The sequence below is a fragment of the Echinops telfairi genome, unplaced genomic scaffold, assembly GCF_000313985.2.
Source record: "Echinops telfairi isolate 266 unplaced genomic scaffold, ASM31398v2 ScPeMD7_7457;HRSCAF=8495, whole genome shotgun sequence".
NCBI classification, from domain to species: domain Eukaryota; kingdom Metazoa; phylum Chordata; class Mammalia; order Afrosoricida; family Tenrecidae; genus Echinops; species Echinops telfairi.
The window spans coordinates 21,033,903-21,050,523 of NW_022111357.1; the positions used below are offsets into that span (position 1 = coordinate 21,033,903).

General features: G+C 59.6%; 1 protein-coding gene across 1 annotated transcript in view; it reads left to right on the forward strand.

The window, feature by feature from the left end:
• Window positions 1–2,222: 2,222 nt before the first annotated feature.
• MYOM3 (myomesin 3) overlaps window positions 2,223–16,621 on the forward strand; it is a 58,666-nt gene continuing 44,267 nt past the window's right edge. Inside the window, exons 1-10 of the mRNA XM_045298934.1 lie at window positions 2,223–2,391; window positions 2,743–2,823; window positions 3,420–3,579; window positions 4,203–4,360; window positions 8,893–8,988; window positions 11,371–11,459; window positions 13,515–13,559; window positions 13,954–14,091; window positions 15,441–15,602; window positions 16,157–16,298. Of these exons, the coding sequence (XP_045154869.1) occupies window positions 2,234–2,391; window positions 2,743–2,823; window positions 3,420–3,579; window positions 4,203–4,360; window positions 8,893–8,988; window positions 11,371–11,459; window positions 13,515–13,559; window positions 13,954–14,091; window positions 15,441–15,602; window positions 16,157–16,298 (1,229 nt within the window). The 5' untranslated portion in view covers window positions 2,223–2,233. The remainder of the gene's footprint in view (window positions 2,392–2,742; window positions 2,824–3,419; window positions 3,580–4,202; window positions 4,361–8,892; window positions 8,989–11,370; window positions 11,460–13,514; window positions 13,560–13,953; window positions 14,092–15,440; window positions 15,603–16,156; window positions 16,299–16,621) is intronic.

Here is a 16,621-nt window from a genome sequence, read left to right on the forward strand (position 1 = left end):
ACACACACACACACACACACACACACACACACACACCTCTCCCTACCCCACTCCTGGCAGGCACACACAGCATTCTGGGAAGAGGAGAGCACCGCAGTCCTGGGGTAAAGGGCAGGGAGGCCAGGAGCCCAGCCCCGCTTAATCCCTGTGCATCAATCATGCTTTAAAAAGAACCGTGGCTCATCCACAGGTGCGGGGGGTCTGGCGGCCGAAGGCCCCAGAGGTCAAGGAGGAGTAGGCCCAGGGACTTCCTCTGCTGTGAACTGGGCCCCAGGCATGGGGGCAGGGGGAGGCAGCAGCTGCTGGGGCGGCCACCCTGTCACAGGAGAGCTGAGGGGAAGCTTTTCCCTCTGCCCAGCCCGGTGCCAACAGCTCTCCTCGGGGGCTGTGAGCCCAGAGCAGCTACGGGCAGGTGGTCCGCACCAGGGGGCCGAGACCCTCCTCCCTCTGTAGAGGCTGAGCTCTGCAGTTGCAGCCAAGGTGGGTTGGGGACAGTCCTTACTCTGTCTTACACTGCGCAGTCACCGTGGATGCCCAAAGGGAAAGCCCTTCCAGGAAGTCAAAGGAGTAGATGCCCCCTGTGTTTGAGGCAGGGTAGCCTTCGCTCCTGGACACCTCTTAACAGACCCCTAGACCCCTGGGCTAGAGAGTCTCAGATGAGGTGATTGAGCCCACCCCCTGGTCATGAATGGAGAAACGGTGACAGATGCCCAAGGGGGCTAGGGCAGAGTTGAGCTGCTAGGGCCAGCCAGGTGCAGCCTCCTCATCTGCCCCTCCTTGGGGCTCAGGTCTGCGTCAGGTCCAGGCCCCTGCCCACCGGACGCCCACCTGAGGAGCCAAGAGACCCGTTGTAGCAGTGTAGCAGTGTAGCTCTATCACCAGACAGGCCCTCAGAGACCCAGCAGCGGCACCAAGACCCAGATGTGGGAAAGACATTGAAGCAAAATCCCCACTCTCCCCGCTGGCTTCTCCACCCTCACTGGCTGCTCCCTGATTCCTGTGCCACCTCCCGTTCCACTTGATCCAACCCGACGGGGTGCCATCAGAGGCCTCCCTGAGCCTCCGTGTCCCTCCTTGGCCAAGGCCTGGCTTGGGAGAAGTTGGTTGTGAGCAGATCCAGGTGCCAGTCTTGGTTTGGTCACCAGCCAGCTGATGACGTTGAGCAAGCAGCTTCCCCTCCTGGCCTCCACCTCCACGTCAGTAAAATGGGGTCACCACTGGGCTCTGGCCCCTTGGCCTGTTGGCAGGGTCCGAGCTGATGAGTCTGAAGAGTGTGGCCCAGGCCGGGTGCCCAGTGGGCTTAGTAAGCTTACAGTTGTGTGGATGTCAGGATGTATGGCTAGAAAATAAGTGAGCATTGCCGGGGGAGCATTTCTGCATCAGAGCTGCAGTGTGGAGGGCAGGTAGCAAGGCAAAGGAGACTAGAGGAAATTTTTAGGTGACTTGAGTTTCAGCAAAGCTACGGTACTAATACCTCACACTTATGTAAGACCAGGCAGCAGAAACACCTCTAATTTTGCAATCACTCTGGGGGATCACTGGATCCAGTTTACAGCCCGTACAGGCAGAGGGGGCAGACTCACAGCCAACAGGGTCCCCGGGGCTATCCGATGCGCTCGCATTAATGTCTACAGGTTGATCTTCGAAGCGTGGAGATGAAACGCCCCTCCATCTGGGGTCAGAGACAGCCCTAGGCATCACAGTGCTCAGCAGCCCAGAGACGAGAAGGTCTGGTCCAAGGTCACACAGCAAGGCCAGGCCAGGGCTGCAGGTGGAAGGGGCCCCACCAACTCAGCTAGGGGACCCAGCAAGGGATGATGGGTAGGCTGGGCCCAATGATGCCCCCTGCCGCTTTCTGTTACCCTGGGCAGCTCCTTTCCCTCTCAGGTCTCCGTCTCCCTACCTGCCCCACTGTTGAAAGAAGGTCTGTCCCACAAGCCTCTAGGGCAGCAGTCCTCAACCTGTGGTTCGCAACCCCTTTGGGGGTCGAACGACCCTTTCACAGGGGTCGCCCGATTCATCACAGTAGCAAAATGACAGTGATGAAGTAGCAATGAAAATAATTGTCCGGTTGGGGGTCCCTACCACATGAGGAACTGTATGAAAGGTCGGGGCATGAGGAAGGTGGAGAACCGCTGCTCTAGGGGGTGCTGGTGGGACCGCGTGGGGAGCAATGGCAGGCTCAGGGGGCTCACCATGCCCCTCTGCCCTGGCAGGTTGTCGTCCCGTGGCCATGACTCTGCCTCACAGCCCTGGAAGCGCGGGGGAGCCCCGGCCCCAGACCGTGGAGGTCTGCAAGGTGGAGCACCGCCTGGAGGAAGAGCAGTCGGAACAGCGGCAGCAGAGCCTGCACATGGGCTCCTCCCTGCAGAGGAGGACCTTCCGCAGCAGGTGGTGTGGGGTAGGGGTCCCAGCCCAGCCCTGCTCTGCCCCTGGGGCTCTGAACCTGCCCTCTGGAGGCCCCAGTCTGACGGGGGGTGGGGGGGGTGGGGGAGTGAGGGAGACATGGCCGTGTCCACTGGAAGCCCCAGTCTGAGGGGGGAGGCATGGCCCTGTCCTCTATTGGCCCCAGTCTGAGGGGGGGAGACATGACCGTGTCCACTGGAGGCCCCAGTCTGAGGGGTCATCACAGCCCTGGTTAGCACCCTGCGCTGGGGTGTCCGGATGCCGCCCGGCTTCTGGCGCCCAGAGACCCAGCAGCCCTACAGGTGCCGCTGGCTCACCCTCTTCTCCCGGGAGCAGTGAAGAAGAATATCAATTCAGCGCTGCAGACTACTCCCTTGCCGCAGCCCTGGCTCTGACAGCCACCTCAGAGATGTCTGGGTAAGTCAGGCGACCTTTCCAGAGAGCCCCGCCTCCCTGCTGGGCTCTCCAGAGTCACCTGCCCAAAGTGACATGCCGAGAATAAGGGGCTAGCAGATTCAGGCCCAGGGCTGAAGTAAAGCCCACCCTCGGGGCAGGCCCACGGGCAGTGGTGAGGGACCATATGCCCAAAGGGAACTGGTGGGGTCCCCCAATTTACTAAGTGGCCTCACGGTTGGGGAGGGGACCGGAAATCGGGAAGAAGGGCAAGGACTCAGGCCCAAGACCTCGGAAGATGCCAGCCACTGGCTTTGGGCAGGACCTTGGGCGAGGAGGCCTGTCTGGAGGAAGCAAGTCAAAGTGCCTTGGTCTTCTACCTGTAAAATGGGCACAGCGATGCCTGTGCACTTGGCTGTAAGGAAGCAGAACGGAAAAGGCTGGCGGAAGCTCTCTGCCAGCCGTTACCACGGCCAAGTGTTTGTGACGTAGGGCTCTTTCTGGGTGTTTGGGGGCCCAGAGAGCATTCAGAGCTGCTCATGTCCTTAAGAAGCGGGCATTACTAGAGCTGGGCACATGCCCCAGCCCCGAGGTCCTGCCCAGCCCCCTGTCGCCCACAGGGAGGCCTGGCTGAGGCGCCAAGCGTCCTCCGTGGAGCTGGAGGAGCGTGGGCAGAAGCGGGTGGGCTTCGACAACGGCTTGGAGAAGACGGAGATCGCCTTCCTGCAGACGTGCAGGCTGCTGCGCCGGAGACGGGACAGGAAGGCCCTGCAGCGGCGGGTGAGGGAGCGTGGCCCCCAGACCGGCTCCACGTCCCCACCTCTTCCCCACCCGCTTCTCAAGAGGCAGCCGGGCACGTCTAGGAGAGCCGGCCCAAGCCTGGGTTCCCTCAGCTGTAGAAGTAGCGGGGTTCGGACCAACTCTGTGCAGAGGTGGGGACTCAAGAAGGTTGAGTTTGTCAAGTCGCCCACCCTTACCCCCACCCAGGGCTCAAGACACAAAAGACCCTCTGGCTCTGTTGTTCCTAGCCACGTCAGGGAGCTGAGGACCCTCTCTGCACCCTTCCCCAGGGCTTTCACAGCACCCAGCGTGTGTTGAATGTTTGCCTGGTACTGACACTCTGAGAGCCTCACTGCCACTCCACAAGGGAGTGAGGGGGTGCCATCGCCACCCCCCATTTAACAGATAAAGAAACTGAGGCACAGCATTATCAGGCAACCTGCTCGGGTCCCACAGCAACTGGTTCCAATGGCCACACCCTGCCCACTGAGTCACTCTGCCACCCAGCTGGCGGCAAAAGGGAGCTCCTGAGCCCAGGTATCATCAGGTGGGCAAGGTGGCAGCATAGCTAGGGGAGAGGTGGTCCCTGACTCAGGGGAGTCACGGACCACCTGGTGTTCCAGACAGAGGAGAAGATCCGGGAGGCCAAGGAGCTGAGGGCACTGTGCTCAGGCCGGGGGCCCTGGTTCTGGATCCCCCTGCGCTCCCACGCCGTGTGGGAGCACACCACGGTCCTGCTCACTTGCACGGTCAAAGCTTCCCCGCCACCTCAGGTCACCTGGTAAGTGACAATGCAGGAGGGAGAGGTCCTTACCTGGACTCCACCACTGGGGTCACGTGCGCCTCCCTGCCAGGCCCTCCCCCCTCCACCCTAGCACTCCTCCCCAGGAGTGGGGGGCTGCAAACCCTCAGGAGCCTGCCCTCCCCCAAGCTCGGCCCACTCCCCACATAGAGCAGCAGCTGCTGGAAAGACTCTGGCCCGGTTATTCTTAGCCACCTCCCCGCTCCCGGGCCTGCAAGGCTGGGGAACTGGAGAGCCAGCGCTTGTAAAGGCTCAATTCTGGTGGCCCTAGAAGGCAGCTGCTCTGAACACGTCTCCGGGGTTGGAGGATGCCAGGAAGCAGGATGGGGGTGGGGGAGCAAGAGAAGAGGCAGGAGAGCCGGAGGCCTACAGAAAGAAGATGCTGAGGACTGGGGTACAAACTCTGCCTTCCCGATGTAGCCCAGTGTATGGGCTCAGCCCTGCCTCGGTTTCCTGCTCTGTGAAATGGGTTGAACCAGCTTGGCCTTGTTGGAGATTTAGAGCCGCGGACACTTGGATCCCTTGAAAAGGACGGGGAAGGGGGGAGATGCTCCCTGGGCATGCAACCAAGGCAGAACCTCAGGGGCAAGGCCCTGCGGGCAGAGGAGAGCCTCCTGAAATGGCATGGGCATGGGGGTAGGGGTGAGGTGGCACAGAAGGAGGCGTCCATTCATACAACTGATACCCCCAGGTCTAAAGCCCCTGGGCAGGCACCTTGGCAGGTGAGGTGGTGGAGGGGGGTGCTTGTGTGCCCTCAAACTCATTCTGACTCAAAGCAAGCATGTAGGCCAGAGCGGAGCTACCCCGTAGGCTTTCTGGGCTATTGTCTTCCTGGGAACAGGCCACCAGGTCTTCTACCAGGTTTTCTACCACGGGCTAAGCTGCCGGCATTTTAGTGACTAACCAAGCACTTAACCAACACTCTCCCCGGGCTCCTTGACAGGCCAGGAAGGGGTTTCTAAATAAATTCTTACCAAGCACACCCTCTGACTTAGGCCCTGTGCAGCGGGGCACAGGAACGATGCAGATTCAACCTCGCCCCAAGCAGCTCTCAGCCCAGAGAGGATGGATGCAGATTCAACCTCGCCCCAAGCAGCTCTCAGCCCAGAGAGGATGATATGCCGCTAACAGCCGAGACCAGGGAGTGAGCGCAGAGAGGAGGCAGTGGCTTTCAGCGTGGGCTGAAACGTCTGGGAAGAGAGGGTGACAGGTGAGCCCAGTCGTGAGGTCAAGAGGAGCCCCGCCCATGAAGGAGAAGCACTTCTCTTGGACCCACCGTACAGTGGGCTGGGAGGAGGCTCGGCAGCATTGTAGTTAGTTTGGAGTTTGGTTTTCCAACAACGGGCCAGGAGGCCTGGTGGTGCAGTGGGTTGTGTGGTGAGCTGCTAACACAGCTCTGCTCCTCTGAGGAACGAGGAGGCCCGCTGGTCTCGTGAAGATCCGTTCCAAGGGCACTTCTGCCCTGTCCTCTGGGGCCAGAGTGAGTCAAGATTGACTTGAGGCAGTGAGTGCTCCCACCACTTCCTCACTGGGGCTGGAGATAGAGATGGCGTGCTCCTGTTTCTCAAGGGCGATCATCAGGACCCAGAGAGGCAGCGCGGCTGGTCTGGGGACACACAGGAGGTGGCCGACCAGAGCCAGAGACGACAGGGCTGCCTAAGGAGCAGGGAGGCCAGGAGCAGGCCCAGAGCCACCCTTCACGGCCCCTCGGCGTCTGTTCAATGAAGGTGCCAGGGACCGCGCTCAGGGCCAGGACTCCGTGAGAGAGCTGCTCCTGGCACCTGGCCCAGGCTAAGTGAGGGTCAGCACCTCAGCTGTCCTGGCCTGAGCGCTGAAACCCAAGTCCAAAGCATTCCAAGGAGGCTGTGGGAGGGGCTCTTGTTTCCACCCTTGCCAACCAGGTTGCCACAACAGAGACCTAAGTGGCAGACAGTGGCAGACACCAAGGCCAGCCCTGCTCTGGTCAGAGGGACTCAGGGGGCCCTGGGTGTTCCTCCAGAGGTCCCACCTTGCAGCACACGCTGGGCACTTCCTGAATGTGTGGGCACTGAGAAGGTGAAACTCACAGTGTGCCCCAGCTGCTCAGACTGCAGCGGGGGAGCCCGAGGCCCACGCATGACCCTGAACTGAGGGGCTCCAATGAGAGAGGAGGCAACCTCCCTGAGGGGGCTGCACAGTGGATTCCTGACTCACAGCAACCCTACAGGACAGGGTGGAACTGCCCTGTGAGTCAGCTTCTGAGAATAACTCTGTGGGTTTCCTGTCTCTTCCTTGGCGCACCTGGTCATTTTGAACCGCCAACCTTGCGCACCACAGCCAAATGCATAGCCACTACTCTCCACCAGGGTTCCTAGTGGAGAGGACCGAGGAGGAGCTTATTCCTGCGGTGGGCGGGCTTCATGAAGGAGGAGGAGGAGCCCTCAGGGGTCTGGTCCAGGGCTCCAGGAAAGACAGGCAGGAGCGTGCTGGAACGGTGGATTAGGCTCAGATGGGGTGGTTCCCTGAGTGCCAAGCCAAGGGATTCTGGAGCTATGGACCCTCGTGTAGAATTCCAAGGCCCAATGCCCTTCCCTCCAGGGGCAGGGAGGAGGCGAGGCTGCTGCTGCATGCCCACTGGGCAAAACTGCTGAAGAAGGAGGGGTGAGAAACCCAGCGCCCTGGCTTCTGGCTCTCTAGCCAACATCGGGGCAAATTCAGCACGGACCAGCCTGGCCACAGAGTCCCTGGCTGACGCAACTATTTAACGTAGGTGCCAGGCTAACTGAAAGGTGGGAGGTTCAAAGAACCTTGAAGAAAGGCCTGGTGATCTGTTCCCAAACATCAGTCTCTGGAAACGCAGTGCTGCTCTGAGAAGTGACTGGACAGCGACCGCTGGGGGTGCCGACCGGGCCTGTCCACAGCACAGCTGTGGGTCCTGGGCATGAGTCTAACTCAGCGTTTCTCAACCTGGGGCTCGAGACCCCTTTGGGGGCTGAGCGACCCCTTCACAGGGGTTGTCTGATTCATAGCAGTAGCAAAATGACAGTGACGAAGTAGCAATGAAAAGAATATGATGGTTGGGGGGTCACCACCACAGGAGGAACTGTATGAAAGGGTCCCCGCATGAGGAGGGTTGAGAACCCCTGCTCTAACTGCTGCCAGTTAGGTGGCTCTCTCAGGCCCAGCGTCCTTCAAAACACCAAGAAATGTGACAAGGGGTGAGCGGGGAGGTGTTTAGGAGACTTCTCTGAGTCAGACACTGGGCTGGGCTCACCTGGGTTGTTGCGGTTTACCTTTATCACTCCCGGTTGCCACGTACCGCCAGTCACCCACGCAGCGGGCGTCTCCACAGGCCTGTCTGGAGCCCAGAGAAAGGGCAGGATTGCACTGAGCTAGCTGCCCCGTCACGTCCACAGCTGCTGCTGTTGTTTTTTCTATGAAGGGCAGAGGCTGGCCAAGCTCAAGGATCTGGAATGTTCCTAGCAGTTGTGGGTTGGGGAGGAGCTGGAGAGCTTGGCCATGGGTGGGGGGCACCAGCCCCCTGAGAAATGCAGTTGAGCTCCTTTTCAAAGAGGCTGCAGCCTGAGAGCTGGGGGGTGGATGGGCGTGGCTGTCTGGTTGCCCTGGAGACAAGCAAGGGGTGGGGCAAGCCAGGTCTAAGGACTGAGGCTGGAGCGCCCTCTGTAGGCCTAGGCCTCCTCTCCACCCTCGTGCACACCTGGGGCAGAGAGAGACCCATTTCCTCCCAGGGCTCCCATTCACGTCCTCCTGCTGGAGAGCGCAGAGGCCCGGGGAGGGGAACAACTCACCAGGTTGCACAGCACATAACCCAGGCCGTCTGCCTCCGTGGCCCTCCGCAGCTCCCACCCCACCTACTGGGCTGGGGACAAGGACAGGACCACCTCACTGCCCAGTCTGCTCAGGAGGGAGGAGACTCCGTTTGTCGAAATCAAAGGGCGTGACCAGGGCCCCCTCTTGAGAAGCACCTGGTAGAGGTTCCTTAAATTTGGATCCCTGGGACCCACCCCAAAGCTGTGACTGAATCTCCCTGGGAGGCAGCAGGACTGGACAGTTGAAGAGACTCCTCAGTGATTCGCATGGAGCTGAGATGGGGAGCTGCTGTCCTGAGGGGTCAGCAAGGAAGGGGGGCGGCGATTGGAAGGCATTCTCTGGCACTACCCCACAACAAGAAGGGAAAAGCTGGGGCTTGCTGTCTAGAGGACCCCAGGGATCACCCTGTGTGGGGTGGGTGGGGGGTACTCGAATGATGAACCCCCCTTCTCTGTCCTCTTCAACATCCACAGAGTGCAGAGCACTGGGGGGCGGCGTCTGTACCCCATCTGTGGGCCGGGGCCACTACCACTCCCATTTTACAGATGAGGAAAACGGAGGTTCAGAGCCGTGAGCGTGCTGCCCTGGCCCTCATAGGCTAGTGAGCAGCACAAAGGGGAGGTTAGAACCCAGGTCTCAGAAGAACCTCCATCCTTCCCGCTCAGAACCGCCTCACCTGCCTCAGACCTCTGTCCCCACAGGTACAAAGATGACATGCACATTGACCCACGCCTCTTTCCCGCCGGGAAGTACCGAATCAAGAACAACTACGGGCTGCTGACCCTGGAGATTAGGAGGTGAGAAATAGGGACTCCGAGGTTCCCACTGAGTGAGGCGTATGGAGGGAGGGTCTGGTGGGGGAGAGAACGCATGAGCGTGTGGACACACAGACAAGCGTGTGCACAGAGACACAGGTGTGGGCAGACACATGTGTGCACACAGATACACACATGTGTGTGCATGCAAGGAGAAGCAGAGGGAGAGGAGTTCACTGAGGAGACAAAAACCCAGGCCCATTCTTGAGTCAATCCGAACTCATGATGACCTCATGGGTGACGGAGTAGAGACCTGTAGGGTTTTCTTTGCTGAATCTTTCTGTGAGCAGATCGCCAGGCCTTCCTTCCGTGGTACTGCTAGTGGGTTTAACCACCAAGGAGTCACGTGCAAACCATTTGCACCACCCCGGGACTTCGCTGGGGGAGGCTATGTGAACAACAGTTGTTGCTGGGTGGCCGTGAGTCCTGGCGGCGATGTGCGTCAGAGTGGAACTGGGTTCTCAATGGCTGGTTGCTCCAAAGCCAGTCACCAGGCCTCCTTCCGAGGTGTCCCTGGGAGAACTCCCGCTTCTAACCTACAGTGAGCCGCTAAGCCCCTCCGCTGTTTGCACCACCCGAAGCCTTGCAGGGTGGGGAGACAGGTCCTTCAGGGGAGGGTGCATCTTCACCACGGTTTTATAGGGTGCGTAGAGAGAGGTCAGACGAGAATATGAAAGTGTAACACTCCTGAAAGTGTGTGTGATGAACATAAACTGCCATGTGCTAACTTCCTACCAGGTGCCAAGCCCTGTGCTAGGTGCCTTATGGGTACTCTCAATAATCCTTACCACTGACTGTACTTCCAGGGAAGTAGAGGTATGCCCTTGCTACAGGTGAAGAAACGGAGACTCTGCATTAGGGGACTCACAGAGCGAGGAAGCTAGTACAGGGCAGGGCCTGGGTGGGTCTGAGCCCTAGACACACAGTCAGGGTCCTTTTTAAGGCACCAAACCCTCAGTCTCAGCCACTTTGCCTTCAGAGATATAAAGATGGGTAGGACATCGACCCTACCCTTCTGAAATAAGACAGGGTGCGTGGACATGCACACCTGACTGTACCAGGGCAACGCCCCATTCGCTCTGTGGCCAGGAACACCTCAAGAACAAGGGGGGCTGGCCCCGAACCACGAGTGATGCACCGATGTTCTTAACAGCATTATCTGGTTATCTGGTTGATCCACCATCAAAAGGAATGAAGTTCGGATCCATATGACCCCAGAGATGAACTTTGAATACATTATGCTCAGTGAAGCTAAAAACAAAAACAAAAGCAAAACTCACTACCATCGAGTCCATGCCAACTTATAGCGACCCACCAGGTGAGGGTGAAAGTGCTTCTATGAGATCATGGGAGCCCCTCCCGCCCTCCTGGGGAGTGATTGGCAGTTCCGAGCCACAGGCTCACAGTGAGCAGCCCAATGCATAACCACTGCCAGGGAAGTAAGTCTGACAGGAAGTGGCGAAAGGGGTCCGTTCTCAGGTCCAGGAAGGAGGTCAGTGGGGGGACGGGAGAGTGGGGAGTCCCTGCTCACCGGCTGCAGCTTCTGTCGGACACACTTCGGACACAGATGGCGGTGATGCGTGAAAGCGATTCGTTCACGTGCATGCGCACTTGTAAAGGTGACGCCGATCCCTCGTAGTGTGTACTCGACATGAGGGATCACAGAGCCAGCAGACGAACAAAGCAAGAGCTGCCCCCCCCCCAGGGGCACCCTGCCCACAAGCTGCTCTCATCGTCACCCGGGGTAGAGTTTCCTTTTCTGCCATCCCATAGGCCCCTGGCACCCTGGGGATGGAGCCAGCCCCACCTCGACCCGGCTGGCAGTGAGACCCAGGCCTGACAGCAAGGACCCCTGGGCAGCTGGCCCAGTTCTGCCACAGCCTGGCAGTGTACCTTGGGCACGTCCCCGCCCTTGCACTGCTGAGAGAGCAGGAGGATTCCGATTTGGAAGGGTGGAGGGACAGGGGACAGGGACTGTGCCTGGAAGCAGGCTCATCGCCTCGAAACAGACTAGAATTCTGTTGCTGTGGGACTCTAGGCAAAGCACTTGACCTCTCTGATCCTGCAAGAGTCAGCAAGCGAAATGCATGGTGGGGCATCACGTTGTCAGCCTGAAGAGGTTTGAGCTGGTGTTGTGTCCCAGGTCTTCAGAGGAGGGAGCAGAGGGCAGAGAGAGGGCAGTCCAAAGTCCCCCAGCTCTTCAGGGGTGGGCCTGAGCCAGAGCCCAAAGCCTCCCATGCCCACCGTTAGGCTTTGCTATCAGCCCCAGTCTTTCCCACCCCCAGATGGGGACTCGAGTTTGCCACAGCACCAGCAATCTTGGGGGAACCCCCACCCCCGCCTCTCTCTCTCTCTCCTGATCAGATGCACCGTAGAGGACTCAGCCACGTACACCGTGACGGTGAAGAATGCCTACGGCCAAGCCTCCTCCTACGCCAAAGTCCTCGTCCGCAGTGAGTCCTTCTGCCCCTGCCAGCCCAGGCCAGGCCAGTCACAGCACACCCAGGGCGGTCAGCGGTCAGGCTGCAGGAAGGGCCCTTGGCCTCAAGGGGTGGTTGGCCTGAGGTTAGGTGACCAGAGCAGCCATGGAGACTCATTTCCCCAGGGGCCTTTGGAGTAGGTGGGGTGAGAGCCTCCTCCCTCAGACTGGCATGGCCACCAGCTTTGTGGTCCAACACGGAAGGAGGCCTGGTGGCGGCAGGATCACCTGGCCCTGTGGGTGGGTATCCAGAGGAGAGGGAAAGGGGGACGGATGTTTTCTGCCATTTATATATCTTATTTCATCATGAGCTAGCAGGGGTAAGGGTGTGACTCGCACTCAGCTCAGTGTGTAGGTCCGTCACAAGCATAGGCGGCCGCCGTGGGTGGACGGATGGATTGGAAAAAGGGTCCTCCTCTCCCGGCAGATGTAGGCTCTGTGACAGGGTGCACAGCTTGGCAAACAGACCAGATGCCAGTTCCCACTTACGCTCATGAGGTGCAGTGTGCAGTTCACACCACTGTGCAAGGCAACCCTCCCTGCCTGCCCCCTGCACATACCATCAGGTGGAAGGCTCCGGGCCCCTGGAGGGGTCTTCAGCGACAAAGATGGGACCTACCAACTCCCCACCCCATCCCCACTGCCTCATTTATACTATCTGCTCCATTGCCTTGTGGGTGTCTAGAATCACTGTGCCAAGTGGGGAGCAGCTCTGGCGTCAGAGAGATGCCAGTCGGTGAGATGATGCAGATAAGGCAGAGTGTGGTAGGCTCTAAGGAAAGACTGACCCCTCCCTTCTGGACAGCCGGGGTGGAGCACTTCCCGGGAGGTCACACTCCAGACACTGCACCTGGGAAAGGACAGACCCTACTCCCAGGCAGAGAGGAGAAGCCCTAGGGTGTGAGCAGGCATGCGCATACTCACGCACACATACACACACTGGCTCCCCAAGCAGCTGTCCTGGGCAGGTGTCCTGGGTCCTGCCTCACCCTCCCTGTCTCTCATTAGACTTGTTAAACTGTCCTTCACAGTCCACTCCCTTGCCCTGTGCCCCAAATAACTTGGGAGGCAGTCTGGCCAGGACAGATTCTCAGTGTGGAAATGTGAGCTGCTCCATAGGCTGGGCCCACAGCCAAACCCAAGATCAAGCATGGGCCCTGCTTCCTTCTTTCTAGCCACCCTTCCCATCGCTCTAGCCAGATGCCCACCCCTCCTGCCATCAACGCTGAAACCCCACGACCTACCAGGCATCTTCTTGGCCGCTGGGCTCCAGCCAGCTTCTTGTTGAGAGCACCCAGCCCCTGCCCCTGCCACCCACCCCTGCTCTCATGTCCATAGTAACTTTAGTGGTCCCAGTGGAAGGCCCTGGGGTGCAGCGAGGTCAGAGCCCTGCATCCTCATCCTGAGTCCTCCACGGATGTTCTGTGTGACCTTGGGCAGACGCTGTCCCTCTCTGGACCTCACTCAGGAGGGTTCTTTCCATAGAGCCACGCTGTTGGGGTGTTAGCTGGTGGCCGGGCCTCAGTTTCCTCCTCTGCAGTGAGGAGAACAAAGTGCTGGCAGAACTGGGGTGAGGATCCCATGGGTGACCAGGAAGCACAGGGCCAGCACCCCTTGAGTAGTCACTGACCTTGCCATCCCTGCGGCTCTGGGTCCGTGTTGCCTGGGATTTTCCCTGCAGGCCTCCAGCCATTCACTGAGCACTGCACACCCCACCAGAAACCCAGGCCGCTCCAGGCTGAGCTTCTGGGTTGATAGCAAGTTTGAACAAAGGAAGGAAAACCGCCACCATTTACTGAGCGCCTACTGTGCACTCGGCACCTGGTGCCGACTTCCTTCCTGTGGACCCATGTCATCCTACCCCACCACTGAGGCAGGACCTGAGGCCCCAAGGCGGGGAGGAACGTGCCCAAAGCCGCAACGTGAAGCTCCAATAGGCCAGGACTCAACCCCTCCCGCCCCAAGCCTGCGCCTCCAAAATCCATCGGCCTGGGAACCTTCTCCAACTCCATGTGCTTTGAATTTTCAGCGTACCTGGGGAAGGAGGCCGGCTTTGATTCAGAGATCTATAAACGTAAGAGACTTGCTCACCCGAGCGGGGTGGTAGAGGGGAGGGGGAACAGGAGAGGGGCTTCTGGGGCTCCTTGTTCACGCCTCCACTGACCATTTTAGAAGACAGCCATCTATAGCTCACCGGTGCCCATCTAAGGTTGGCCTGTGTGCTGGCCGGATTAAGCAAACTGCCTTCTGAGGGTCCCAGGACACCTACAGCTGCTCCCTGGCTGCTGAGCAAATTGAGTCGGAAAGGCCAACCCATGGCCCCAGTGGCCTTTGGGAGTCTCCCCTGGGACCAGGTTCCTCTCCTCCCTGCCAAGTCCATCCTCGGTGACCTAGAGGAATTGGGGTGACCCAGGCCTGATGTCCTCCAAAGACTTCTGCTCCCAATTCCTGCCATGTCATCCTCCCAGGATCAATGTTTGGCCCCACCATGGAGTTCACGTCGGTGCTGAAGCCTGTCTTTGCCCGAGAGAAGGACCCCTTCACCCTCTCCTGCTCCTTTTCCAGTGATGTGGAAGATGCTGAGCTCATCCAGTGGTTCCAAGGCGGTGAGGACCCCCCCCACCTACCACCCCCAGCCCCTTAGCCAACTCAGAGTCAGAGAGGGCCTGGAGCCCTGACCTCCACCCATAGCCCTAGAACCCCTGGTGGAGGGAGAGGCCCGGGTGTGACCCTGGACCTGAAGACAAATGGGTCGCGGGTGTGATGAGGCAGGAGCACAGCTGGATGGGGGTCAGAGCAAGTCACCCTTCAAGTGGCCACCCAACAGTATGGTGGTGCGGTAGGGTAGGGAGACACAGCCCAGCCCTCCAGAGCAGGGGTCCTCAAACTTTTTAAACAGAGGGCCAGTTCACTGTCCCTCAGACCCGTTGGAGGGCCAGACTATAGGTTAAAAAAAACTATGAACAAATTCCTATGCACACTGCATATATCTTATTTTGAAGTGAAAAACAAAATGGGGCAAAAACACCCGGCGGGCTGGATAAATGTCCTTGGTGGGCCACATGTGGCCCGTGAGCCGTAGTTTGAGGACCCCTGCTCCAGAGGGTCTCCACCCAGGAAGAGAGAAGAGCTGGGGTGGAGCTGCTGCGTATGGGGTTGGCCCTGCTCGGCCCTCCTCCTGCGTCTTCTGTGGGATACTCCCTCAGACCTACACGGGAGTTCTTGGAAACAAGAACTCAGAGGAAAAAGCAGGGTGCACAGGGCAGGCTGTGCCAGGCCCCCGGGGCCTTTCAGAGCCCAGCTGGAGGTGGGAGGGGCATCAGTTCCGGGCCTGGGAGACCCCTGGGGATACAACAAGTGAGGCCTGGGGAGGCCCATCAGCTGATGCAGGAAGAGGTGGCTCAGTGAGCAGAGGAGAGTGGCTGGACGTCCGTGACCAGGTCTGCAGCCAAAGGACAGGGAGGACAGCCCAGTGCCGAGCCCGAGGGGGCTGCACCTGCTGCCAGGAGGAGCCGGGAGCCAGCGGAGCCCTGAGAAACAGCTGCAATGCCAAGACTGATGTTTCCCGAAAGCTGTAGATCTTCCAGAATAGGGGGTGCTGACAGGAGGCCCAACAGGGTGACCTCAGGGCACAACCGCTCCCTGTGCCCCTGAGAACCTTTCTCTGCTCAGTCCCACCACGTCGCTCAGCCCTCACGCCCTTCATTAAATCCCACCCCAACCCCTTGCCAAGCTCTACCCCTCCATGAGCCCCACCCCCTCACTGGGACCCCATCGCTCACTGAGCACCCACCCCTCCTAATGTCCACTGTCTCATTAAGCAAAGCCCTTTAGGTCACCACCCCAACCCGAACCCCACGCTTAGTGGGTCCTCCAGCTGTAGCCTTGCCACCCCAACCACCTGCCTAGCCAGGCCCCCAGAAGCCACGCGAGGGGAACCCCCTTCCCTCCGCAGGGAGCCTGCTGAGGTCCTTGGGGCGCCGGCAGATCCTCAACTCACACCGCCAGACGACGGTGAAGGTGTCTTGCGCCTACAAGGAGGACGAGGGGCTCTACACGATCCGAGTCCCCTCGCCCTTTGGGGCCCGGGAGCAGAGCACCTATGTGTTCATCAGAGGTGAGACTGGGGAGGGCAGGGGCGGCCGGCTCTGCCCTAGACTGGCAGCTGTGTGGCCGGGCCTCCACTCTGGTTCCCCGCTCTACCGGCTGCCGGCTTAGATCCTCGCTGACAACCCCTGTGGCCCCTATGTCCGCCCAAAATGCAGAGCCAAGAACCTCGGGCGTGGGGTCTGGGAAGCAGGCTGAGCCTGTGTGTGGAGCAGGATTCTGGTCCCTGGCGGAGGTCTGCCTCCTGGCCTTTGAACCTGATCTGGGTCCAAGCCCTGGCTTTGTCACTTCCCTTGCTGGCTGACTTTGGGCAAGTCATGTCACCTCTCGAGGACTCGATTTCCTCGTCGACAAAAAGGGGTGCTGCTCTGGGGCCCGAAGACTAATGATGCTGGTTGTGTAGCTGCATGGAGTTGGGGGTCCCTAATAAATGGTACCCCCCCATTGCTATTTAGGGGCAGGGGGCCGTTCCTCAGGTCCTCCTCTAGAGAGGGGAGAGCTGTGGGAGAGGGGCTTGTTGCTGAGGGAACATTGAGTGACAGTCTCTCCCTCCCCTGCTTTCAGATGCAGTGGCTGAGAAGCCAGGGGCCCCAGGCTCCCCACTCAACGTCCAATGCCGGAATGTGAACCGAGACTGCCTCATCCTGACCTGGACCCCGCCTAGCGACACTCGGGGCAGCCCCATCACTGGCTACACCATCGAGCGGTGCGTGGGTCTCCTGAAGGGCAGAGTCCCCAGGCACAGGAAACAGGAAGCTACCCTCCCTGACCTGGGAGAGCCCCCCACCCGCCCCAGCTGCTTGGGAGAGAGCAGGGGTAGCCTGGGTTTTATAGTGTGGGGACAACAGAAGGACATCCACACCCCCAGCCCTGTCACACTGCCACCCTGTCTACTGCTGATACACACACACACACACACACACACACCAGCCTCTGGGTGCCTTGGCAGTAGGAGTTGACCCTGGGCAGGGGGAAATATGAGTAAGTGCTTGCAACCCGAGCCCTGGGCTCTTTTCCTCCCTGAAGGGC